General features: G+C 57.5%; 8 protein-coding genes across 8 annotated transcripts in view; 3 read left to right on the top strand and 5 right to left on the bottom strand.

Moving 5' to 3' along the window:
* PTSG_02498 (uncharacterized protein) overlaps positions 1 to 471 on the top strand; it is a gene marked incomplete at both ends in the record, with an annotated part of 2,159 nt that extends 1,688 nt beyond the window's left edge. Inside the window, 2 exons of the mRNA XM_004996932.1 lie at positions 35 to 154; positions 385 to 471. Coding sequence (XP_004996989.1) covers positions 35 to 154; positions 385 to 471 — 207 coding nt within the window. The remainder of the gene's footprint in view (positions 1 to 34; positions 155 to 384) is intronic.
* Positions 472 to 752: 281 nt separating this feature from the next.
* Positions 753 to 1,375, bottom strand: PTSG_02499 (uncharacterized protein; the record flags this gene model as incomplete). Its single annotated transcript, XM_004996933.1, has 2 exons — positions 753 to 830; positions 1,094 to 1,375. 2 exons carry the CDS (start codon positions 1,373 to 1,375, stop codon positions 753 to 755), a joined length of 360 nt encoding a protein of 119 aa, XP_004996990.1.
* Positions 1,376 to 1,713: 338 nt separating this feature from the next.
* Positions 1,714 to 9,016, bottom strand: PTSG_02500 (uncharacterized protein; the record flags this gene model as incomplete). The annotated part of the gene is made up of 8 exons (XM_004996934.1): positions 8,629 to 9,016; positions 7,131 to 8,171; positions 6,647 to 6,758; positions 5,917 to 6,410; positions 5,615 to 5,731; positions 5,154 to 5,330; positions 4,789 to 4,932; positions 1,714 to 4,560 (listed from the first exon to the last, which is right to left on the bottom strand). Exons 1-8 carry the CDS (start codon positions 8,818 to 8,820, stop codon positions 1,714 to 1,716), a joined length of 5,124 nt encoding a protein of 1,707 aa, XP_004996991.1. The 5' UTR covers positions 8,821 to 9,016.
* Positions 9,017 to 9,049: 33 nt separating this feature from the next.
* Positions 9,050 to 10,828, top strand: PTSG_02501 (uncharacterized protein). The gene is made up of 4 exons (XM_004996935.1): positions 9,050 to 9,238; positions 9,445 to 9,611; positions 9,955 to 10,041; positions 10,302 to 10,828. Exons 1-4 carry the CDS (start codon positions 9,234 to 9,236, stop codon positions 10,511 to 10,513), a joined length of 471 nt encoding a protein of 156 aa, XP_004996992.1. The 5' UTR covers positions 9,050 to 9,233; the 3' UTR covers positions 10,514 to 10,828.
* On the bottom strand, positions 10,744 to 16,048 carry PTSG_02502 (uncharacterized protein). The gene is made up of 6 exons (XM_004996936.1): positions 15,787 to 16,048; positions 15,182 to 15,346; positions 14,431 to 14,789; positions 14,092 to 14,257; positions 13,652 to 13,800; positions 10,744 to 13,427 (listed from the first exon to the last, which is right to left on the bottom strand). The coding sequence occupies exons 1-6, from the start codon at positions 15,938 to 15,940 to the stop codon at positions 11,292 to 11,294; spliced, it is 3,129 nt and encodes a 1,042-aa protein (XP_004996993.1). The 5' UTR covers positions 15,941 to 16,048; the 3' UTR covers positions 10,744 to 11,291.
* A 189-nt stretch (positions 16,049 to 16,237) lies between these two features.
* Positions 16,238 to 17,377, top strand: PTSG_02503 (SAM binding domain-containing protein; the record flags this gene model as incomplete). The annotated part of the gene is made up of 2 exons (XM_004996937.1): positions 16,238 to 16,370; positions 16,749 to 17,377. 2 exons carry the CDS (start codon positions 16,238 to 16,240, stop codon positions 17,375 to 17,377), a joined length of 762 nt encoding a protein of 253 aa, XP_004996994.1.
* Positions 17,378 to 17,902: 525 nt separating this feature from the next.
* Positions 17,903 to 21,903, bottom strand: PTSG_02504 (mannosyl-oligosaccharide 1,2-alpha-mannosidase IB; the record flags this gene model as incomplete). The annotated part of the gene is made up of 8 exons (XM_004996938.1): positions 17,903 to 18,393; positions 18,604 to 18,650; positions 18,872 to 18,972; positions 19,238 to 19,465; positions 19,784 to 19,960; positions 20,272 to 20,383; positions 20,635 to 20,706; positions 20,939 to 21,903. 8 exons carry the CDS (start codon positions 21,901 to 21,903, stop codon positions 17,903 to 17,905), a joined length of 2,193 nt encoding a protein of 730 aa, XP_004996995.1.
* Positions 21,904 to 22,444: 541 nt separating this feature from the next.
* On the bottom strand, positions 22,445 to 22,930 carry PTSG_11882 (uncharacterized protein; the record flags this gene model as incomplete). Its single annotated transcript, XM_004996939.1, has 2 exons — positions 22,445 to 22,483; positions 22,763 to 22,930. 2 exons carry the CDS (start codon positions 22,928 to 22,930, stop codon positions 22,445 to 22,447), a joined length of 207 nt encoding a protein of 68 aa, XP_004996996.1.
* Positions 22,931 to 23,037: the final 107 nt, after the last annotated feature.

Consider the following 23,037-nt stretch of genomic DNA (forward strand, 5'->3'; position numbering starts at 1 on the left):
CATGCCACTGTCACCACCACGGCCGTTGTTGCAGGACTGGTTCCTGTGCGATCGCTACTTGCCGTATGCGCTTGGCGGCGGCTATGTCATCTCCTCCACCGTCGTCGACTTTATCGTCAACAACCATCACCTCCTCACCAAATACAAGAGCGAGGTGTGTGTGTGCGTCTGTGTGCGCGTCTGTATGTGCGTGTGTATGTGTGTGTGCCTCTGTGTGTGTGTCTGTGTGTGTCTGTGTGTCTGTGTGTCTGTGTGTCTGCGTGTCTGTGTGTCTGTGTGTCTGTGTGCCTGTGTCCATCTGTCTGCCTACAAATCCATCTGTCATTGCCTTTTGGTTGCTATCTATCTGCATGTCACCACACTCACCATCCCATCCCACACCAGGACGTGTCCATGGGCGTGTGGACGTCGTCCCTCAACATTGTCAGGCAGCATGACCAGCGCTTTGACACAGAGTGGAAGGTGGGTTGACAAAGGTGTTGCACCGCCTTTCCACACACACACACACACACACACACACACACACACACACACACACACACACACACACACACACACACACACACACACACACACACACACACACACACACACACACACACACACACAAGATGGGACACAACCTTGAGCATGGGAACGCTGAAGTGAAATGATGATGTGTGGGTGGGTGCACAAAAGCAGGAGGTTGCCATCTTGAAACACGAAGACAGAGCTCATGGGTTGGTGTGGACCCGCGACGTGCACAGATGAGGTTACTCCACAACAATGGGACCAAGGTTGTCGCCAGTGCGCTTGTTGTGCTCGTGGTGGGAGCCATCGCACAGAGGGAACTGCAACCACGCATGCCAAACAAAGGCAGCAGAGTGAGTTCGAGCACCAGCCACACACAAAACGATGGTCGAAAGACAAGGAGAAGGGGATGACACACTGCACACGCACGCACAACCACGCACGCACACACACAACCACAACCACAACCACACGCACACACGCACACATACGAACACAACCACAACAACACGCACACATACGAACATAACCACAACCACACACGCATTTACACGAATACAAACACTTGTGCTCGGTACCCCACCTTCTTGCTTTGCCAGCAGCGGCAGAAAGCAGTCTTCTTCTGCAGTTTGCGCACTTCTTTTGCTTCATGGCCTGCTGTATTGAGTGCAGAGCTGGATGGTGCGCCAACAAAGAACTGGATACTGATCAAGAGAATCATGCTAAAGATGAGGGAGAACAAAGGAGCAATCTGCAGCCACTCCTCCTGCGTCAACTCCAAGTAGCCATCCAGCGTCGCAGGGATGGGCAGCGACGCAAGGTACTGCGGCAGTTGCTGCTTGATGTACACTTGGAACACTTCCATCGTCAAAGGTTGGTCCGGCAGTTGGTTCAGTTGGTGGATTGAGCGGCGCGGACAGAGGTGCAAGAAGAAGAAGGACACACACGACGATGAAGAGAAGAAAAGAGCCAAACACGTCACACACGCACAATACGGAAAAGTAGTCGATGATATTCACTAATTGTCGTCGGTCACTTTCCTGCAAGTGGTTTGTGGGGGTGTGGGTGTGAGCGAGCGAGCGTTGTGTCAAACCCATGTGCGCCATTGGCTGGCAGTCGCTGGTCCAATGACCAACCCACAGTCACCCACACAGCCATTCCAACAGTCACCCACACAGCCATTCCAACAGGCAATCACAAAACTCACTGGACAAAGGCGGCTGCTCGCCTGCGCACTTCCTCCTGGCGCGCCTTGCGCCGCGCTTCCCGCTCCTCTTTGCTCAGCCGCGAACGAGGGGACGCCACGGCGCTGTCACCGGCACCAGGCGTCGCTGGCACAGAGGACATGGGCGAAGAAGGTGGTGGCGACGAAGACGTAACACCAGCAGATAACGAGGCCTTGTCGCCACCTTCAACATGCTGGGGTACATCTGGTGCACTCGCCGACGTCACAGTGCCGCCGTTCACATGGGCAGAGCTGTCATCATGCTGCTGCTCCTCATGTTCCTTTGCCTCCTGCTGCGTCTCCTTTTGCTTCTTCTCCTCTTGCTGCGGCTTCAGATCCTCCTTCTTCTCCTCCTCTTCCTCTTCTTCTGGCTGAGCCTGTGAGGCATCATCCTGGGGAAGCGGGGGCGGTGCTTGCGCTGGCAAAGGCGGCACAGGTACTGCAGAGTGGTCTTCCTCGTCTGCTTGCTCCTCCGCTGTCTCCTCCGCTGTCTCCTCCGCCTGTTGCTCAGCTGGGTCTTCAGCAGCGTCATCAGGCAACACGGGCGGTTCATCTGCGGGGAGCGGCGGCGGTGCGTGATCTGGAAGCGGTGGTGTTGGCTCCTCAGCAGGCGTCTCATCAGTTGCCTCCTCTAGCTGCTGCTCCTCTTCCTCCCGTGGCTGATGCTGCTGCTGCTGCTGCTCATCTTGTTCCTCCTCCTCCTCTCCCTCCTTGTGCTCCTGCTCATTGTCGTTGCTCTCCGGCAGTGCAGGTGGCGCCTCAGCTGGCAGCTCTGGCACCTCACTCTCTTCGCGATCGTCCTCAGCTTCGCTACCCTTCTCATCTTCATCGGCAGCTTGAGGCAGTGGTGGCGGCGCCTCTGCAGGCAGAGGTGGTGCTGGCAACTCTTGCGCATCAGCCCCCTGGGTCGCTTGCTGTGTGCCATCAGCTTCGCCGTCGCTCTGCTCGTGGTCTCGTGCTTCGATGCCCACCTTGTCCTCACCCTGCGCCGCTGTTGCCTGTGCCTCCTTTTCTTCTTCCTCCTCCTCCTCCTCTTCCTCCTCCTCTTCCTCCTTCTCCTCCTCCTTCTCCACGCTCGGTGGCAGTGGTGGCGGTGCTTCGGCCGGTACAGGTGGCACAGGTGACGTCACGTCACTTGCAGGTGGTGCTTCCGCCGCTTGCGCTGCCACGTCATCAGCAGCAGACTGTGACTGCTGGGCAACTGTCTCCTCCTCTTCTTGCTGCTGGTGACCAACTGCCGCCTGCTCTTCCTCCTTCTCTTCCTCATTCTCTTCCTCATTCTCTTCCTCATTCTCTTCCTCATTCTCTTCCTCTTCCTCTTCTTCTGGCTGAGCCTGTGGGGCATCATCCTGGGGAAGCGGGGGCGGTGCTTGCGCTGGCAAAGGCGGCACAGGTACTGCAGAGTGGTCTTCCTCGTCTGTTCTCTCCTCCACTGTCTCCTCCGCCTGTTGCTCAGCTGGGTCTTCAGCAGCGTCATCAGGCAACACGGGCGGTTCATCTGCGGGGAGCGGCGGCGGTGCGTGATCTGGAAGCGGTGGTGTTGGCTCCTCAGCAGGCGTCTCATCAGTTGCCTCCTCTAGCTGCTGCTCCTCTTCCTCCCGTGGCTGATGCTGCTGCTGCTGCTGCTGCTCATCTTGTTCCTCCTCCTCCTCTCCCTCCTTGTGCTCCTGCTCATTGTCGTTGCTCTCCGGCAGTGCAGGCGGCGCCTCAGCTGGCAGCTCTGGCACGTCAGTCTCTTGTGCTTCTTCCGCGTCGGCTGGCTGCGAGTCACTTGTTTGCTCCTCCGCCACTTTCTCCTCTTCCTCCTCCTGTGGCAGCGGTGGTGGCGCCTCGGCAGGGACAGGCGGCGATGCAACAAGCTCCTCTTGCTGCCCTTGCTGCTCTTGCTTCTCCTCTTGCTCTTGCTGCTGCTCTTGCTCTTGCTGCTGCTGCTGCTGCTGCGCCTTTTCTTCCTGTGCCTCTTCCTCCTCTTCCTTCTCTTCCTCCTCTTCCTCCTCCTGTGGCAGTGGTGGCGGTGCCTCGGCAGGGATGGCCGGCGGTGCGGGGAGTTCCAAATCGCGCTCCTCTTCCTCATTTTGAACCTCCACAGTCTCTTCCTCGCGCATATGCGGCTGATCAGCAGTCTGCTCAGCACTGCCCACGGGCTCGTCTTCCTTGTCCTGCTCACTCTCGTCGTTGACTGGAGGCAGAGGTGGCGGCGCGTCCGATGGCAGCGTCAAGTCCAGCTGCCCTGTGCTGTCATCAGGTTGGCCCTGCTCAACATCTTGGCTGTCGCTCTCTGGCAGTGGCGGCGGTGCATCCGTGGGCAGGGACACGTCCCCGGCCTTGAGCGCCTCACTCACACCCCCACCCTCACCCTCACCGCTTGCCTCTGACGCGGCAACAGCAATTGCCGTCCGCGCAGCAGCGTCCTCCTCTCTCTTGCTTTCTGCTTCTCCCGTGCTCACGTCCTCTTCACTCTTGGGCGCGTCCTCTTTCGCTGCTGCTTCGTTCCCGTCTCCTTCGTCGGCATTGCCATCCTCAGCAAAGCCATACGCGGAAGCATCTTGCTCTGCCTCTTCCTCGTCTTCCTTTTCCTTGCTTTCCCCTTCTTCAACCGCTGCTGGCGATGATGATGTTGGTGGTGCTAAGGCTGCTTCTTGCGGGCCATCAGTCTTCTGATCCTTTGCTTTTGCTTCTGATGCCTGCTCTGGCTCTTCGCTGATTGCCTCTGCGTTATTGTCGTCGTCCTGGGAAAACACGTCCGTTGAACCCGAGAGCACAGCGCCACTGAGGGAGGCGGCATCCACGCCGCTGCGGCCACGTTTCGTGCGCAGCTGCACCTCCTGATCAGAGATGGGGGACAGGGGGGAAGCGATGTAAGGGAGTGGGTGCAAAAGAAAGAATGAGAGAAAGACAAAGGGGGAGAAGGGCGGAGATACACACGAACACACACGCACACGCGTGTACACAGGTACGCACATAGATACACACATGCACATGCACGCACATAGATACACACGTACACACAGGTACGCACATACATACACACATGCACACATGCACATATGCACCTGAGCAGGGCTAGTTGCATTGCTTGCGGCTGTGGCTGCGGTGGCTGTTGAGCCGAGAGAGGAGCCCGACATACTGCGGGCCTTCTCCCGACGAACGGCCTCACGCTGCGCTTCAAGCAGTGATTCGCGCGACACCAGCGAGTCCTGACTCCGGCAGAGACGTGGTCGCCATGGAGGAGGGAAAAGGTGGTGGCGTGTGAGCATGTGCACAACCACCCATGCAGACAGGCAAATGCAGACAGGCAACCCCCGCACATCCCAAGCAAGCAACACAGTTGTAAGACAACACCGCACAACCCAAGCCACCATACAACCCATAACCACGCACCACACTACCCAAGCCACCACTGGCGCTCTCTGTTCACCTCGTGCTGGCTCCATCTTCGCTCAAACTCGGCCTCGTCGCGCCTGAGCTGCTCCTCCTTGCCCTTCCTTGCGCGCGGGCGGGAGGCCGACGGCGCATACGACCACGTCTCATGCCGCGTGCGCGACCGCACACGCCGCTGTACCGTAAACTCAAGCTCCTCTTGCTGGGCAAGGTCCTGTTGCGTTGGCGAGTGGTCATTTGTGATGTGAGCGACAAGTGTGGCGCGGCGCAGGCGAAAGCGGAGAAATGACTCACACCAAATATCAACACAGTGTGCAGTGAAGGGGAGGGGTGGCAGAAACGGCAGCGGGCGAGCGCACCCACACATTCACCAAGTTCAAGCATGAACGCCAACACATGCACACAAGCACAAGCACACAAGCATGAACACACGCACGCACGCACGCACGCAAGCAAGCATGTGCACGCACAGAGCACAGCAGGCGCCCGCTGGTGTACCTTGAGTGCTGCCACGGCGTCGGCGTGTGTTGAATTGGCAAAGGAGACGCCGTTTATGGACTGGATTACGTCTTTCACGAGCAGCCCTGCACGCTGCGCTGCGCTGTTGGGCGCAAGCTGCGGGATGATGGCACGAGAGCAAGGGCGAGTGAATGAGAACAAGGGACGTCAGCGACCTCAACGGCAAATGCACGGTCAACAAGGAAACCCAACATCCCCACAGACACACAAAGACGTCCCCACAATCGCAGGCGCAAGCGCGCACAACACAACACAACACAACACAACACAACAAAACTCACTCGGCGGATGGTGATTGGCTTTGAGTTTCCGCTGGGGTCCATGCCACCAGCAACACCAAACCCAAGTGGAGCACCCCTGTCTTTGGTGAGCAGAACTTGCATCTCCTGTACGGGCTTCTGCCGTGGTTGCACAGGCTGCATGCTGAAGTCTACCGTCTTGGGGCGGCCACCCTCAGACACGGCACGCGCTGAGCGCAGGTTTCGCATGCGCACCTCGACCTTTGGCGACGGCGACGTGGCGGGTGCACCATTGACGGCCGACTCTTTCTCAGCGCCGACACCATCACTCTCCTTGCCCTGTTGTTGCTCCTGCTCCTGCTGTTGCTCTTCAGCTGGCGGCACGTTGAGTTTGAGCTCGCTAGCGCGGCGCGACTGCTGCTGGTTCTCGAGATACTCGCGCATGGCGTCATCGTGGCGGACAACAAACGTGACTTCGTCGTCCAGCGTGTCAAGCAGCTTCAGCGCTTCCTGCTTGCTGCGCCCGTCCAACGACGCTGAAATGCAGGTAGTGTGGGGACGGCACAGGGCAAGTGGGCAGGCATGCAAGCGGGCACATAAGCAAGCAGTTGGATGGAAAAAACGAACGTGTCACGAGAACATCTGGACATTGGGAGGAGGCGTTTGGCAAACCGGGGTGCTGACACACCGCAGTGAACAATCAATCACTCGACCATGCCCACCCCTCAACCATCAATAACAAACACCACCACCACCACCACCACGGCTGCACCTCCGTTGACGGAGAGGATGAGGTCGCCGCACTTGAGCTGTCCGTTTCGGCCAGCAATGGAGTTGCCGAGCACCTGCCCAATGAAGATGGAGAAGTGGCCCGTCACGGAGTCCTACAAAATGTCGCAGGCAGCAGGCGGCAGGGGAGGTGGTGGTTGTGTTGGTGGTGGTCAAGGGAGCGTGTGTGTAAAGGGATCAAAGCGCGGAACGTTGGTACACAGGTGAGGGCTTGTAAAAGCGAGATTGTGGAGAAAAGAGAGCAAACGTGGAGAGAACACACACACACACACACCACATCACACCACACACACACGCACACACACACACACGCACACACACACGCACACACACGCACACACACACGCACACACACACGCACACACACGCACACACACGCACACACACGCACACACACGCACACACACACGCACACACACGCACACACACGCACACACACACGCACACACACGCACACATACACACACCTTGCCGCCAGTGAGGCCGATGCCAAGACGCTGGCCTGGCTCCTTGCGAAGAACGACGGTGCGGGTGGCTGGGTCCTCAGCCTTGGTCACATACCCTGCCGGAAACCAGCCCGAGGCAAGCACAGTCTTGCCGTCATTGCCCAGGAGATCACCGAGCCACCACCCGCTCTGCTTGCGCGCGCGGACAAATACAAACCCGCGGCGCGGAAGCGAGAGCTGCTTCTCTCTGCGCGCCTCAAACGGATGCTTGATCACGTACAGGTCGTGCGAGTCAGACACAGACGCGCTGCGCTTGGGTTTGCCCGTGGGAGACGAGGGCGAGGACGCCACGCTGCCACCTTCCTTCTCTGGCTGCTGCGCTGCGCCCTTCGTCTCGGCTTTGCCCTTTCGGTGTGGGGGCGACTGCGTGTTCTGTGCAGAGGCAAGCGTCTCCTTCAGCACCTCGTCTGCGGGCTTGAGGTAGCTGCCGGGCAGCCAGCCGCTCGTGCCGTCTTGCAGCGTGGCCTGCCACCACCCGCTCTTGAGCTTGCTGGTCACCACAACAACGTCGCCTTTGTTCACCGACAGCTGCATGGGCTGTGTTGCCCTGAACGTGTGCTTGGCAATGTATTCCTCCGGCTCGGCCACAACCTCCCGCTCCACGGTGACGGGCGAGCTTGTGCCGCGCTTCACAACAACAGAGTCCGTCTTGCGGATTGCCGCCCTGGCGGTGGCCGGAGAGCCGATGGGCGTGAAGTTGGGCGTGGGCATATCGAGGAAGGACGCCTTTTCGCCACGCGAGCCAGGCGTCGGGGTGATGGACGGCGACATGCCAGACTGTGGCGTTGTTCGCTTGGGTGTTGACCCGGCACCAACGCTCGGCACGTACTGGCCGCTGCTTGCTGGGGACAGCGTCTGCGCTCGCCGTGACCTGTCGCCCACCGGGTTGATGCGGGCGTCATCGCGTGCAACGGCAGCTGTAGCGGCAGAGGACACGGTGGCCCGCTGTGCTGGCACAACGGCGTGGTCCTCGGCCGGGTCCATGAACGCCTGTCGTGGCTGCTGTGTGGCAGGAGCAGAGTAGTCAGGGGGGGGGGGCAAAGAGAGAAGAGCAGAAAGCAAATGGAGGGAAAGAGAAGCAAGCATAAGCAACACGTGGAACGGACCACAGCATCACAAGAATTTGGCAGCGTGAGTATGCGACAACGCATTGAGGAACACAGTCCAGGCTACGATTGAGGTCGTGGTTGCAGTGGACAAGTGTGACACTGGACAGCCAGTGAAACGGAGAGAAGGGAGCAGAGGGTACAGGAAACACAGCAAAGACATGCTGCCAGGTGTGTACACTTGTGGATAGCTGCACGCAAAATGTACAAACAACAGTAACAAGGTGCACTTGTGCTGATGTGATGACGCTGTGACATGAAGTGGCAGGACTGAAACGCACACCAGCGAACAGCAGCAGCACTACGACGGTGTACAGGGAAGCAAGAAGCAATCAGGAAGCAGGCATCGATACCGGGTGAGGGCGTGCGTGTGGTGTTCCAGATGTTGAAGAAGGAGGCGCCGTGATGTCCTTGATGCTTTGTCGGATTGCACGCCGCATGGTGTGTGAGCCATGGCGCTGGAATGCCTCCTTGATGAAGTAGCAGTCTTGGCACAGCGTTTTCGTGACGCCACGCGATTTCGCGCGGCACAGCGCGCACCTCATCCTGCCGGTTGTCCAGAAAGGAAGGCAGGGGGGCAGGGAAAGCGGTGCTTGGCTTGGTTTGGCCAATGATAACCAACCACAGGCAACACTGGAATGGACGATAGAGGAAAGAGTGGGGGGTGCGACAACAAGGTGGTGTTGTTGGGATCTCTGCACAGCACAACAGCACAACAAGGGCAGAGGAGGTGTGGTTGTGGAGGATTGTATGAAAATATTAACCAATTATCTACACACACCACCAACGACGAAGACGACGGCAACGCGAACCACGGAAGCAGAAGCAAACAGAAGCAAAGCAGAAGACGCGGAGCAGAAGGAAAGGAAGACGAAGGAGGAAGGAAGCCAAGAGTGGTTCAATTCAACAACGCCAAGAGTTGTGATTCGATTCAACAACGCCAACGCAACGACCAACAATGAGGTCGATGCGCTTGTGCTTGTGGATGCCTAATACATGCACACAGCCACGCAGCGCACCCGTGCGCGTACATACAAAGGCGTAGTAACACGCAGTGTGAATCGCCCGCAAGCATGTGTTTCTCCGGTTCTGTTTCCTCAAATGTGCTCACGCCTGCGCCTGCGCTCGCACTCTTGCTCTCTCTTGCCTATTTGTCGTGGTTATCACAGTAAGCCTGGTGTCAAGTGGGATGAGGACAACATCCGCGAGACGTACCACCCAGCAGACAAGGACTATGGCCACATGAAGATTGACGAACCAAACACACCTTACGAGCCTCCCCTTGAAATGGATCACGAAGAAGATGACGACGATGACGTGCCCAGCCTGAACCTTGGTGCGTGATCAGAGGACATCCAAGCGAATTCAACTCAACACGCACCAACTCGAACATGTACACAGCTTCACACTGCACACGCACTCACTCACTCATCACTCACACTACACACTCACTCACTCACTCACACTACACACACACACACACTCGCACTCACACACACACACACTCACTCACTCACTCACTCACTCACACTACACACGCACACACACTCACTCACTCACTCGCTCACTCACTTACTCACTCACTCACTCACTCACTCACTCACTCACACGCTCACTCACTCACTCACGCACTCACTCACTCACTTACTCACTCACTCGCCTTGTGCGCAACATGGTAGAGGGCGAGTCGCCAATCGTCTCCAACATTCCCGTCATCTCCGCCGAGGCACCCGAAGAGGAATTCGCAGTCGAAGAGACGACAGAGAGTACGTACGAGATCACGCCCGCTTTTGTTGCACAAAGTGCTCGGCCCAGCACAGACCACACAACTCATACACAACCCCCCCCCCCCTAACCCTCACCCAAATCAATCGTTCGCCTGTTGCATGCGTTGACGCACGAACCTGATTCTTCCCCCCCCCCTCCCTTGACACACAAACCTGTTTCTCCTCCCCCTCACCGGCAAACTGGCTGCGCAACGCGCTGCTCTCCTCCTGTGTTGCTTGCGTGCTGCTGGCACCGGCAGAGAAACACGTCAACTTCATGAAGAAGCGGAAGGAGCACTACAATATGCGCGAGGCCATGTTGCGGGCGCGCCAGCTCATGGCAGAAGAGGGTGACGACGAAGAAGACGAAGAGGAAGACGAGGAGAAGAACGACGCAGATGAGCATGCGAAGACCAACGCTCAGCAGCAGCAACAACAGCAACAGCAAGCAACCCAGTCCGGCAGCCAGTAAAAGCAACAAAGGCTGCTCGCTGGCTTGCTCGATTGCTTGCTTGCTTGGCTGCTTGCTCGCTCGGCGGTTTCTTGGCTGCTTGCTTAGTCGCCCACATTGGTCACACTGCATGATGATGATCGTCTCACGCGCTTCCTGTCTGGGCTGGTTCACTTCTGTCCTGTGTTAACTATCCCACAATGATGCCCTCCGCTCCCTGCGAAGACACGTCTCAACTCCCGCTAAATGCTGCCAGGGCCGGGGGCGTTTATTGAAACCAAACACAACAACGTCCGCCAACGCATATAACGTATAAACGCACATCGATCAGCTCGCATATCGGTCCATCAGAAACCGCAAATCATCCACTCCACAACACAACACACAAAAGAGGAAACAAGACACAACCCAGCATGGAGCGGTGAAACCCCAACGCACGCTGGGCACAACCTGAGGCACATACAAAAGCACGTCACGCTTGCTTGGTCGCATCGTACATTCCCTCTCTTTCACGCACTCGCTTTCACATTCTCACACGCACGCGTACACACGCACACGCACGGGCGCACACGTACACACGCACACGCACGCGCACACACACATTCAACCCCTGAGAGAAGCAGAACCAAACAACAAGAATACATATCGTTCAAACTTACAGCATATATATACTCAGTGTGCAGTGCAGCGAGCATTCACACAAACGGTCAGCACTGCTGGCATCACTGTGCCCAAACGAGAAAGGGCACTCCTGTTCATCAGGCTACGGAACAATCCACCCCTCCAATCCACTAAACCATCAGAGGTCATCATCTTCACCTTCAAACATACCAGCGCTGTCTCCGCTCGCGCGTGTGTGCTCGCCAGCAAGGGTGTTGCCTTCATGCTCGCACGGCATGTCAGTTGCTTCCACCCCGCTGCCGATGCCGTGCATGGCGCTGATGTTGACGCTGCTGCCACCACTGTCGTTGCCCTTTGCGTCACCGGAGCCAACGGCGGTGGTGCTGGTGGTAGTGGTAGTAGTGGTGGTGGTCCCAGCATGGGCGGAGGTTGCTGCGTCTCCATCCTCGCCCACATCAAATCCGTCCCGGCGCTGCCCATCGTCGCCGTTTGCAGCGAGCGGCGCAGGCGACGCAACCAGCGGCAGCGGCGATTGCAAATGGGGCGGTTGCTCCCCAGTTTGCTGTTGTTGCTGTTGCCGCTGCTGCTGTTGCTGTTGTTGCTGCTGTTGTTGCTGTTGTTGCTGCTGTTGCTGTGTTTCGTTTTGCAAGGGTGCACCGATGCTGTGCTGCAAGAGAGGCGCCTCAGCGTCGCCACCCTGCGCATCAGCATCAACATCAACATCAACATCAGCAGCCGCGGCGGTAGCAGCAATGTGTGCCGGTGCGCACATGACATCTTCGCCCGTCGACCGTGCTGGGATGTGCAGGGAGTCAAACGCCTCTGTTGACGACGACAGCGGGGGCGCTACGTACTCGCTGGCGCTGTCAAGCACAGAGCGCTGGCCTGCGCTGGTGAGGGGCGCATGCGCATCGTCGTTGCCAGTGAACGCGTCGGCGCCAACCGTCGGGACGGTGGTGAGCACGCCAGCTTGGGTCACTGACGCAGCGCCGAGCGACGTTGCCGCCGATGACGACGACAACACGGGCTGCTGCTGCTGCTGCTGCTGCTGCTGCTGCTGCTGTGGGTGCTGCTGGGGTGCAATCAGCGGCTGCTGCGGCTGCGGCGGCGGCATTTGGAAATGGTTTTGCCGCGGCTCGGGCACACCCGCCTGTACGTACTCCTGCGACTGGGGCAAGTAATGCTGTGCTTGTTGTGTTGGCAACTGTACAAGGTGTGGCTGCTGCTGCTGATGCTGTTGTTGCTGCCGTTGTTGTCGTTGTTGTTGCTGTGATTGTTGTTGCTGTTGCTGCTGGTGAAGCTGTGCCTGGTGTTGGTGTTGTTGTGCCGGCTGTTGGTACTGCTGATGCGGGTACTGCAAGTGCTGCTGGTGCTGGTACTCGAGCAGAGGAGGTTGTTGTTCGGGCACGGGTTGAAACGTGCAGTGCGGGGGATTGTACGGCGACGCAGCCGTGAGAGGCGGCGGCGGCGCGTGCGTCGAGTATGTGGTGAATGCCGGTGGCATGTGCGGTGTGGGCGCCGCTGATGGCTGCAGATACGAACCAACGGGAGCAGACTGCCTGGGCTGTGTTGTGGCTGGCAGCTGCTGGTGGCTGTACAGCTGTGTCTGCGGGTGTTGCGGGTGCATCATGGGCCACGGCTGCTGCGAGGGATGATGCTGCTGCTGCGAGGGATGATGCTGATGCTGTTGCTGCTGCTGATGATGATGATGGTGATGATGCACAGGCGGCACGCTCTGCGTAAATTGGGGCACTGGATGCATGTGGGGCGGAGGCGCCTGGAAACGGCCACCACCACCACCACCACCAAGCTGTTGCTGTTGCTGGTGGGTATAATGTTGTTGTGGTGGCTGCTGCTGTTGCTGATGGTGATGAGGATGGTAAACATCGAGGTCGGCAGTCCTTGTGTCTGCTGAGAAAGGCGTTCGCATCATCGCCCGCGCCCCCGTCATGTGCAGCACGGTCTGGGCCGACAACGACGACGACGACGACAAGGAGGAGGAGGGTGCCGGTGCCGGTGCCGGCGCCGCGGGCAGTGGCGGCAGCTCCTGGTCTGGCGGGTTGACCATGCTCAGCGGCGCGGGCGACTCCGCTGCTGCTGCGGCCGGTGTGGGCGGTGAGGCCGCGCCGTGCAGCTGGCGGCGGGAGCGGCGGGAGGGCTTGGGCATGCGCTCCAGGGAACTTGGGTGGCACTCGCACAGTATCGTGGTGTTGCGCTGCGTGGCCTTGCGCGTACGGTCGAGGATGGACCGGTCTGTCTTGAACAGTCGGTGGTACTGCACAAGCGCGCGCGTCACGGTGTGCCGAACGGCGAGCTGGTGTGTTGAATGTTGAACAGGACATGTACGATGGATGATGCACGATGAAGAGGGAGTGAGTGTTTGGGGGGGAGAAAGAGAGTGGGACGGTAGACGGTACAAAAAAAAAAAGAGAGACAGAGAGACAGGGAGAAAAAGAGCAGCATGTATGTTGTGCATTCACACAGGCACTGACACGCACAGGCGCACACACGCACACACGCACACACGCACACACGCACGTCTCTCGCAGCTGCTGCACGCTGAGCAAGGTCATCATCGTCGGAGTCGGCGTCTGGGTCTTTCCTCTGCGCATCCAGCTCTTTCCTCAGGGCGTCTGCCTCAGCCACCGTCTCGCACAGCGTGTCGTATGCCTTGGGGTCGGTTGGTGCTGGAACAAATGCACAGCAGCCGAGAGCGGGCACACAAGAACAAAGGCGGTCAGTAGACCGAAAAATTTGGGCAGATGATGGCAGGCGGGGCACTCCCAATGTATTGGCTGCACAGTCCACAGTCCACAGCCCACAACACCACTACACCAAATCATTACAACACATGGGCACATGCACACATAACTTGCAACACGCGCACGCACACGCACGCACATGCACACGCACATGCACACGCACACGCACATGCACACGCACGCACACACAAGCACGCACACAAGCACGCAACTTACGGCCAGGCAGGACTTTGCCGTCGTGGAGGTGGAAGACATCTGGACTCTTTTTCTGGTCCGCCGTGTTGATGGGGCATACGTTGAAGGCAAACGTCTGCACGCGCTTGTTGATGCAGATGCCGAGAAACGCCTGAATCTCGGGGACTTGCTCGCAGTAGCTGCGAATCTGTGACACCACCATGCGTGCAGGTGCATGGTTGGGGAGTGAGGGCAGTGGGAGGGGTGGCAAACGATGGCCAAAAGGAGCAAGGCACTAACACATGCACGCTCACATGCACACATACATACGTACACAAAACACAAAACACGTAGACGTGATAGCGTCGTGCGCGTACGTACCGCTTTGACAGCCTTGTTGATGCCTTCACGGGCCTTCTGGATCTCGGCTGCTGGGGTGCACTCCTCGTCCTCTGCTCCCTCGAATGATGCGCGCGGGCTTGTTTCAGGGTGGGACTGCCCGCTGCCCTCTGCGTCCTCATGCTCATGCACGGCATCGTTACCAGTGTTGTCAACCCCAGCTTGGTGGTGCGCAGCCGGGTGGTGTGGAGAGCGCATGCGCGCGGCGGCCGCGCCACCGGCCGCTACCACGCGGGAGCGCTTGGCTCGCTTCTTCTTGGGCTGCTGAGGATTGTCGCAGTTGTGCTTGCCGGCACTTTGCTGCCACATGAGCACGCCACACAGCTTGCATTTCTTGATGCCTGTCGACAGAGATGGCGTAGTCGAAGGGAGGGGACAGGAAGCAGGCGTGTGTGGGCATGAGTGAGTGTGTGTGTGCGTGTGCGTGCGTGCGTGTGCGTGTGTGTGTGTGTGTGTGTGTGTGTGTGTGTGTGTGTGTGTGTGTGTGTGTGTGTGTGTGTGTGTGTGTGTGTGTGTGTGTGTGTGTGTGTGCGTGCGTGTGTATGTGAGAGAGAGAGAGACAGCCAAGTGCGACGAGAGCCACATAAATCGTGGAGGCGTCACACGGGTAGAGGAAACCACACAGACGCTGAGCAGGAAGGGGGCACTGTGCACTATGGCATGCCAGATGTGCTCGACATCAACACACACGCAGGCACATCACACGCGCACGCGCACGCACACACACACGCACTTGCAGCTCGTAGGCACATGTAGCAGTTGAGGTTTCCACATGGTTGGATGACTTTTCCGTTCAACAGGTCCAGCCGAAACTGTGCTCGGTCGTGCATGACCTTAACACCTCGGCATTTGCTGCGTTTGTGTGTTGCCAGGTACAAAGCCATGTCTTTCGAGCGCACTGTACATGCAAGTGGAATGCAAATAGTGTTCAGTCAGCACGCGCGGTCGGTCATGTGTGCTCGTGTGTGTGTGTGTGTGTGCTTGTGTGTGTGTGTGTGTGTCTGTCTGTCTGTCTGTGCGTGCGTGCATGTGTGCGCAGCTGCATGTGTGCGTGCGTGCGTGTGTGTGCATGTCTGTCTGTCTGTGTGCATGTCTGTCTGTCTGTGTGCATGTCTGTCTGTCTGTGTGCATGTCTGTCTGTCTGTGTGCATGTCTGTCTGTCTGTGTGCATGTCTGTCTGTCTGTGTGCATGCCTGTCTGTCTGTGTGCATGTCTGTTTGTCTGTGTCCATCCCTCTGTGCATGTGAGTGCATGTCTGTTACATGCGTACACATACACGCATCCCGTGCATCATCAGTCCACCCACAGGAGCGCGCAGTGCAGCTCGTTTGATCACACCTGGGTGCTGGAGGGTGCCTGGGTGCGTGTCCTTGCCCTTGTCCCTGTCCCAATAAACGAAGCTGCAGAACCTTGCCGCACGTGCGTGGCGGCTGCGCATGTTCAGCTCTTCGTCCATGGACGACCAGTGCGAGTGTGGATGGGCCTGTGCCATGATGCTGGAGGGCTTCACATCAATCAAGAAGCAGGAAACGAGAGTGACAAGAAAAGGAGAGGGGGGCGGGTGTGTAAATCCAAACACAACAACAGCAGCACAAGGAAAAAACTGCACACACACACACACACACACACGCGCGCGCGCATTTACAATTTGCAGGGGTGCAATTGGCAAATCGACGAAATTCGCCAACAACAACAACCGCGACTCACTCCTTCCACACTGCTCTTTCACTTTCCTCTCTGCTTATCTTCTCTCACATCACACACACACACAACACCACTCTGCCTCAAGATGGAGGAACATTATGCAACGGTGCTTGCGCCCTTTTACACGTGGAGCTTGATTGGAGACGACTTTGGTGCTGCGGTGGACACAGAGGTGCAGCGGTTCAAAGACCTGTGCCCAGCCATCCCGGACCTGGCCGGTGCGCGTTCAGTGTGTACCTGTGTGCTGTGTGTGTGTGTGTGTGCAGTGTGTGTGTGTGTGTGTGTGTGTGTGTGTGTGTGCAGTGCGTGTGTGTGTGTGTGTGCAGTGTGTGTGTGTACAGTGTGTGTGTTTCTCTGCGTGCGTGTCTCTCTCTCTTTGCGTGCGTGCAGTGTGTGTATATGTATGTCTCTCGCTGTTGTGCATGTGGGTGAACTACAGCGTGTCTGCTCCATTGACCTCCCGCACGTCTGCATCTCCATCTGCCTGCCAATCCAAGCTGTAAATGTGCGTTAACGTCTTACACCTTGCACCTCACACCCCCACATCTTGATCACCGTACAACACACACACACACTTCTCCATCTCACTGCCCCAGGCGCCGATGCGCTGGATCTCGGCTGCGGTAGTGGGCTGCATTCATTGGCGCTGGCCAAGCTTGGCATGCGCGTGCGTGGCGTCGACCTGTGCCAGCAGCTCCTCGACGAGATGGCGCAGCACGCCTCAGACTTGGGGCTGTCCGTGACTGCTGCTCGCGGCGACATCATGAACCCAGCCATCTGGACGGAGGGATCCGACGGCGCGACACAGCCCGCCGTCATCACGTGCATGGGTGATACGCTCTCCCACCTCGGCTCCATCCAAGAAGTGGAGGCCTTCCTGGCCTCTGCTTATCCACAGCTGCGCCAGGACGGCATGCTCCTCCTCTCCTACCGTGACCAAGAGGTGGAGCTGGTCGGTCCTGCGCGCGTCATCCCCGTGCGCAGCAGCCCAACCCGCATCCACACGTGCTTCCTGGAGTTTGAGCCAGAGCACATCCACGTCAACGACATCTTCCACCAGTTTGATGCCGATTCGCAGGCGTGGACGCAGCACGTTGGTGGCTTCACCAAGCTGCGCATCACCACCAGCCTCGTCATCACGGCACTAGAGGCCGCGGGATTCGAGATCCAAGCACAAAACACGTACGGTGGCATGTCGTACGTCTGCGCCACCCCACTACACTAGCGCATGTCTGCCTTTCTTCCCCTTGTTTTGCTTGCCTTCTCTGCTGCGTTTGCCCCCCGCCCTTGGTGTTTACTTGTGTGTGTGTGTGTGTGTGTGTGTGTGTGTGTGTGTGTGTGTGTGTGTGTGTGTGTGTGTGTGTGTGTGTGTGTGTGTGTGTGTGCTTGTTGTTTCACCTCCCCTTGCTCGCCCCTCTACGATCTTCTCTTTCCCCTGACTGCTTCCCCTCCCCCTTCTTTCTTTCCTTTTCTCCCCCTGCGCATGGGGCGTTCGTTATGAGACGAAGCTCGACCAGCCACACCGCCTTTTACTTGGCTTGCTCTTGCTCTGTTACATTTTAGACATGAGGACCATAAACGCATTCACGATCCCACACTCAACCGGACAGCGTGTACAAAGGGTACAGGATGATGACACACACGCACACGCATACACGTGGACGCGCACATGCAACAAACACACACACGCGCGCGCACGCACGCACGCATACACGCATACACGCATACACACACACAACAAACAAGCGTATCAGAGCCCTGCTAGCTGCTTGATGAGGGCGAGCGTGTGCGGGTGCAAGGGATGCACCACTTGCTCTTGCCACGTCAGCGCTTCGCACATGCCTGCATGTACCACCCTATTGTCCTCACGGCCACCACCACCACTGCTGCTCGTTACGTTTGCGTCGCTGGCAATGAGATGCAACGGGTGCGCCCTGCTGCTCCCATGCCGGACGCCAGAGAGTGACGGCTGCGGCACACCCCACGCCCACCAGTCGTCGTCATCATCGCCATCACCGTCTCCGCCGCTGCCACCACGACCACCAGCACAGTCACCGCCAGAAGCATCGTCGCACGCACAGTCATCGGCAACGCAAGTGCTGTCGTGTTTTACTGCTCCTGCTCCTGCTCCTGCTGCTGTGTTGTGCATGTGTGTGCTGGTGCTGGCGCGGGGCAGGCGTTGCATGGCCGCGGTGATGGGAAACACGTGTCCTTCCGTCGTCAACACATATGCTGGGGTTCCTGGCAGTCGACATCAAGTTAGCAGGCCGTGAGTGTGTGGTGAGGGTGGGGAGCACAGCAGGTCCGTGGCAGTGAAAATTGGACGTCGAAGGAAGCGATAGACAGGCAACAGCCGCACAGCACCGAGAACGTGACACAACACAACATAACACAACACGACACAACATAACACAATGCAATACAAAGGTGCGCATGTGTAGGCAAACCAACCTGAGGAGTGTAGAACGTTGCCGTCATCAAACAACAGGAACAAGTACCTGTGCGCAACGCACGAGAGCACACGCACACGCACAAGGTCAGCAGAACGCAAACGCGCACTGATGGGTGTGCTTGTACGCATCTGTGTGTCTGTATTTATCTGTGTGTGTGTGTGTGTGTCTGTCTGTCTGCCTGTCTGTCTGTATATGTCTGTGTGTGTGTGTGTGTGACTGCCTGCCTGCCTGCCGGCCTGCCTATGCGTGCACATGTTGTGTCTGACTTGAGTGTTTCGCTGAGGAAGAAGCTCTCCATGCGGTCCTCGTGCGACATCACGCGCACGTCGTGAATCGTCGCATATCCGCACCGCACACGCGCGTATCGCTGTACAGAAATACATGCACACACACACACATACATCACACAAAGCCCACACACACACACACACACACACACACACACACACACGTGAATTGCAAATACATCGCTCGTGGACAATGGAGCAAAACACAAAATTCAGGCACATGTTCACAACGTGCACACACACACACACATGCACGCGAACTCACACAAGCACGTAAGAAAACATTCGGTTCCAAGTATACACGCCCACACTGCAACAGTCCACGTGTGGGCGCATGCAACGTACTTCGATGTCTGCGAGCATATCTGCGCCAACCCGCTGGTAGTAGGTGTTGCCGGTTGCACGGTAGAGCATGTACGTGGACTCCACCGCCTCTGGCCGCAGCGGATATGTGGTAACGTCTGGCTGGCGGGTGCGGAAGTTGTATCGCTCGGGCATGGCGTGGAAGCGGCGCCAGAGGGCGTGCAGGACCTCGTGGTCAACAACTGCACCGCGCACGTCGCCCCGCAGCACCTGCGGCCATGGTGATGATGGTGATGATGGTGGTGATGGTGGTGATGGTGGTGGTGGTGTCGTGATTAATGGGAGAGGGAGCGAGACGTACAGGTGGGACAGACATGTTTGGCATGACAGACTACATTCACTGCAGGACGGAAGGACGATGGTAAATAGGAAACCACACACACACACACACCACAAACAAACACACACACACATGCACTCAAGCACACCCATCCACACAATCGTGCTTTCACACACATTCACACACACATTCACACACACATTCACACACACATTCACACACACATTCACACACACATTCACACACACCTTGAGTGCTGGGAGGAATGCCTGCAAGCTGTCGATCCACGGCGCAACAAGGCGACCGGAATACATGTCCACCTGTCCGTACAGCGGGAGATTGGGCAGGCGCGTGCGGTGCTGTGCTGCTCCAAACGCCGTCTCAAACAGCGACGCCAGCCCTTCGTCCTTGAACAGGATGGACCCCTGTTGTATTTGCACGGTTGTCGTGTGCGTGTGACATGAGTTTGTTTTGTAGTTGTGTAAGTGTGTGTATGTGTGTGCATATGGAAGTCGACGTTGAAAAATGCGTGTAGATGCACACAACATGCAATACTCGACGTGTACACATGTGCACCGTGAGTCCAGCAACCCATGTGTGTGTGCGTGTGTCTGTCTGTCTGTCTGTGTCTGTGTGTGTGTCTGTCTGTGTGTGTGTGTGCGTGTGTGTGTGTGTGTATCTGTGTCTGTCTGTCTGTGTGTGTGTGTGTCTGTGTCTGTGCGTGTGCGTGTGCGACCTTGAGGAGGTATTCGAAGAAACTGTCAACGCCAGCACCAAATCCCGACATGGTGTTGATCCACCGGCCCGTGTGCACGTCGATTGTGTTTCCCAGCAGAAGGGTGCGCTCGCTGTTGAGAACAGAGGAGAAGACAGCAGTATGTAAATGTGGTGCGTGCATGTATGAGTGTGTGTGTGTGTGTGAGTGAGAGGGTATAGCCACAAACCAGCACCCCACAATCACACTCACACTCACACTCACACTCACACTCACACTCACACTCACACTCACACTCACACTCACACACACACACACACACACACTCACACTCACACTCACACTCACACTCACACTCACACTCACACTCACACTGGCTCGCACCTTCGATAGCTCCAGAGGGCGTGGAGGGCGCGGCGCGCGGCGCTCTCAAACGTGGGGTCGCCCGTCAGCCGGCTGAAGAATCCGGAAACAGACAGCCATGACACTCATATGAACCATCTCCAAAGTGCACACGTGCATGTGTACACAGATAACCTCAGATAACCTCCCCCCGACTCCTCTCACTCTCAAATATGCACACACTACTCCCCACCATACGGCAGCATGCCTTTCGCTCACACCACCAACCAACCAACCAACCAGCCAACCCTGAAGACAAGCCCCTGCTCCACCGCTGTCACCTCACCTGAGCGCTCCGAATTCAAGTAGGAGGGAGCCTGCGGCGGCAGTGTTGGTGTCATTTCGCCAAAACGCCCCACGCGGAAGACCAGAGCGCAGGTTGACGCGGGGGAAGGGAAGGCCAGACGCTGTCACGTCAAAGGCCGGCAGCAGGCGGGTGGCGAGGTCGCGGGCCATGTGCAGCAGCTCGCCATCGTACATGGGGTCGTGCAGCCCAAACGCAGGCGTTGTGGCCAGCATGTGCGCAGAGAGAAGCCCGCCAAGCATGCGGATGTTTGCTTCAAACACCTGCACGGTGGTGTCACGGTCAAAGGAGACGGTATCCATGGCCAAACGCGCTGCCCGCCAAAACTCGCTGCTGTTGCCCATGACGGCAAGCGTGTCGAGCGTGTCGACCAGCGTCAGGCTGTAGTTCCCCAGCACGTCGTTGATGTTGATGTTGGTGCGGTCGGCGTCTGCTGAGCGCCCGCGGCAGTGGATCGGGTCCAGCTCATCATGCGGGAAGGCGTGTTGCATGTAGTTGTCGTACGCAAACGTGAACATGTGCCGCGCTCGCTCCCGGTATGCGGTGGCGTTGAAGGACGGCGACCAGGCATCATTGGACACCAAGCGGCGCTGCTGCTGCTGCTGCTGCTGCTGCTGCTGCTGCTGCTGCTGCTGCTGCTGCTGTCGTCGTCTTCTCGTTCTTCCTCTTCGTCGCCTCCATTGTTGCGCTCCGCGTCCCTGTTGCTGCTGTTCCCTTTGCTTTCGCTGCTGTTGTTGTTCTGGCTCTTGTTGTTGCTCATGCTGCCGCTGCTCTTGCTGGCCATGTTGCTGTCGTAGCACTGGTGACTGCGCGGGTTTGAGAGGCTCAGCTGGCAACACTGCCGGGTGACTGTCGGCTGCTGTGTGCGGTGCGGACATCGATGCCAGGTTGGCGTGGCGCTGAACTTGCGCTGTTGGGCCTGCCACATCTGCACGTGACGTGTCCATGTCGTTGTGAGGCGCAGACGCCGCCACGAGCAAGATGAGCGCACAAAGGGTCGCCAGCACGGCGCGCGGTCGCTGAGCCAGCCTGGTGCAAGCCATGGCGCAAGACCAGGTGCCGGAATCCCGCCTGGCCTGAACTGAATGAATACGAACGCTGAAGCTGAAACGAGGCTGCCGAGGCGCGGAGACGCCTGGTCGCAAATCGTCAATATCGCCGAGAGACGAAGAAAGAGAAAGAAAGCAACAGGAAAGAGGTGGTGGAAAGGGAGGAGGACAAGGAATGGGAGCAAGCGGTAGACGAAGAGGTAGACGAAGAACAAATAACAAACTCGAAGCACAGAGTTGATGGGAGAGCCGCTCAAAAGGGATTTGAGGGATGGAAGTCAAGACACACAAATGAAAATCAAGCGAGGCAGACAAGGGACTGGTATGTACAGATGGGATGGCTCAACTAAGAATTGAAACTGTGACAGGCTCGACGTATGAAGAGCTCAGACAGAGATGTGCACGGGGGTCATGCAAGAAATAACTCTTGCCCCTGTGTTCAGTTGTCCTCCAACAGAGATGCTTGCAGCGCATGCACCTACATGAGTGCCACCGATTGGAGGGAAACGAAAAAAAAAAAAACGAACAAGGCACGGACACAAGTGAAGAAACAACCACAACGGGGGGGGGGGTGAGGACTGAGAGTTGCTTGCGATATGGTACCCAGTACATCACACGTGGCACAAAACCACAAGGAAACAACCAGGCACGGACTCAACACCACGCGCACAACACACACATTCACACAACACACACACATTCACACAACGCACACATTCACACACAAGCATACACACAAGCAGACACACATTCACACCTGTTGGAGGAGGCCTGTGTTGGTGTGGGAGATGTCAATATTCAACACGTCACCCACGGTGATTGTGCCTGGGAGTAGGGCCAATGGGAACTTGATTTCCACGTGGTCATCCGTCATCAACACAACAGTGACACCCTCATCCACCACACGCTGCACCACAACGCGCATCTCCTCCAAACTAGCACACCACAGGCAGGAAGGAGAGGAACAAAGGTTGTGCGTGTTGCTTTGTTTGGTTGTGCGTGTGTCTGTGTCAGCGTTGGAGTGTGACTGAA

This window comes from Salpingoeca rosetta (genome assembly GCF_000188695.1).
Source record: "Salpingoeca rosetta unplaced genomic scaffold supercont1.5, whole genome shotgun sequence".
NCBI lineage: Eukaryota > Choanoflagellata > Craspedida > Salpingoecidae > Salpingoeca > Salpingoeca rosetta.

Excerpts from the sequence above, each read along its gene's own strand:
- PTSG_02501 (XM_004996935.1), top strand. Across the intron at positions 9,612-9,954 it reads CGTGCCCAGCCTGAACCTTG|AGGGCGAGTCGCCAATCGTC; the intron begins GTGCGTGATCAG and ends GCAACATGGTAG. Across the intron at positions 10,042-10,301 it reads AGTCGAAGAGACGACAGAGA|AGAAACACGTCAACTTCATG; the intron begins GTACGTACGAGA and ends TGGCACCGGCAG.
- PTSG_02502 (XM_004996936.1), bottom strand. The coding sequence starts at position 15,940 with ATGGCACAGGCCCATCCACACTCGCACTGGTCGTCCATGGACGAAGAG. Across the intron at positions 15,347-15,786 it reads AGGCACCCTCCAGCACCCAG|TGCGCTCGAAAGACATGGCT; the intron begins GTGTGATCAAAC and ends TTGCATGTACAG. Across the intron at positions 13,428-13,651 it reads GTGCAGCAGCTGCGAGAGAC|CTCGCCGTTCGGCACACCGT; the intron begins GTGCGTGTGTGC and ends TCAACACACCAG.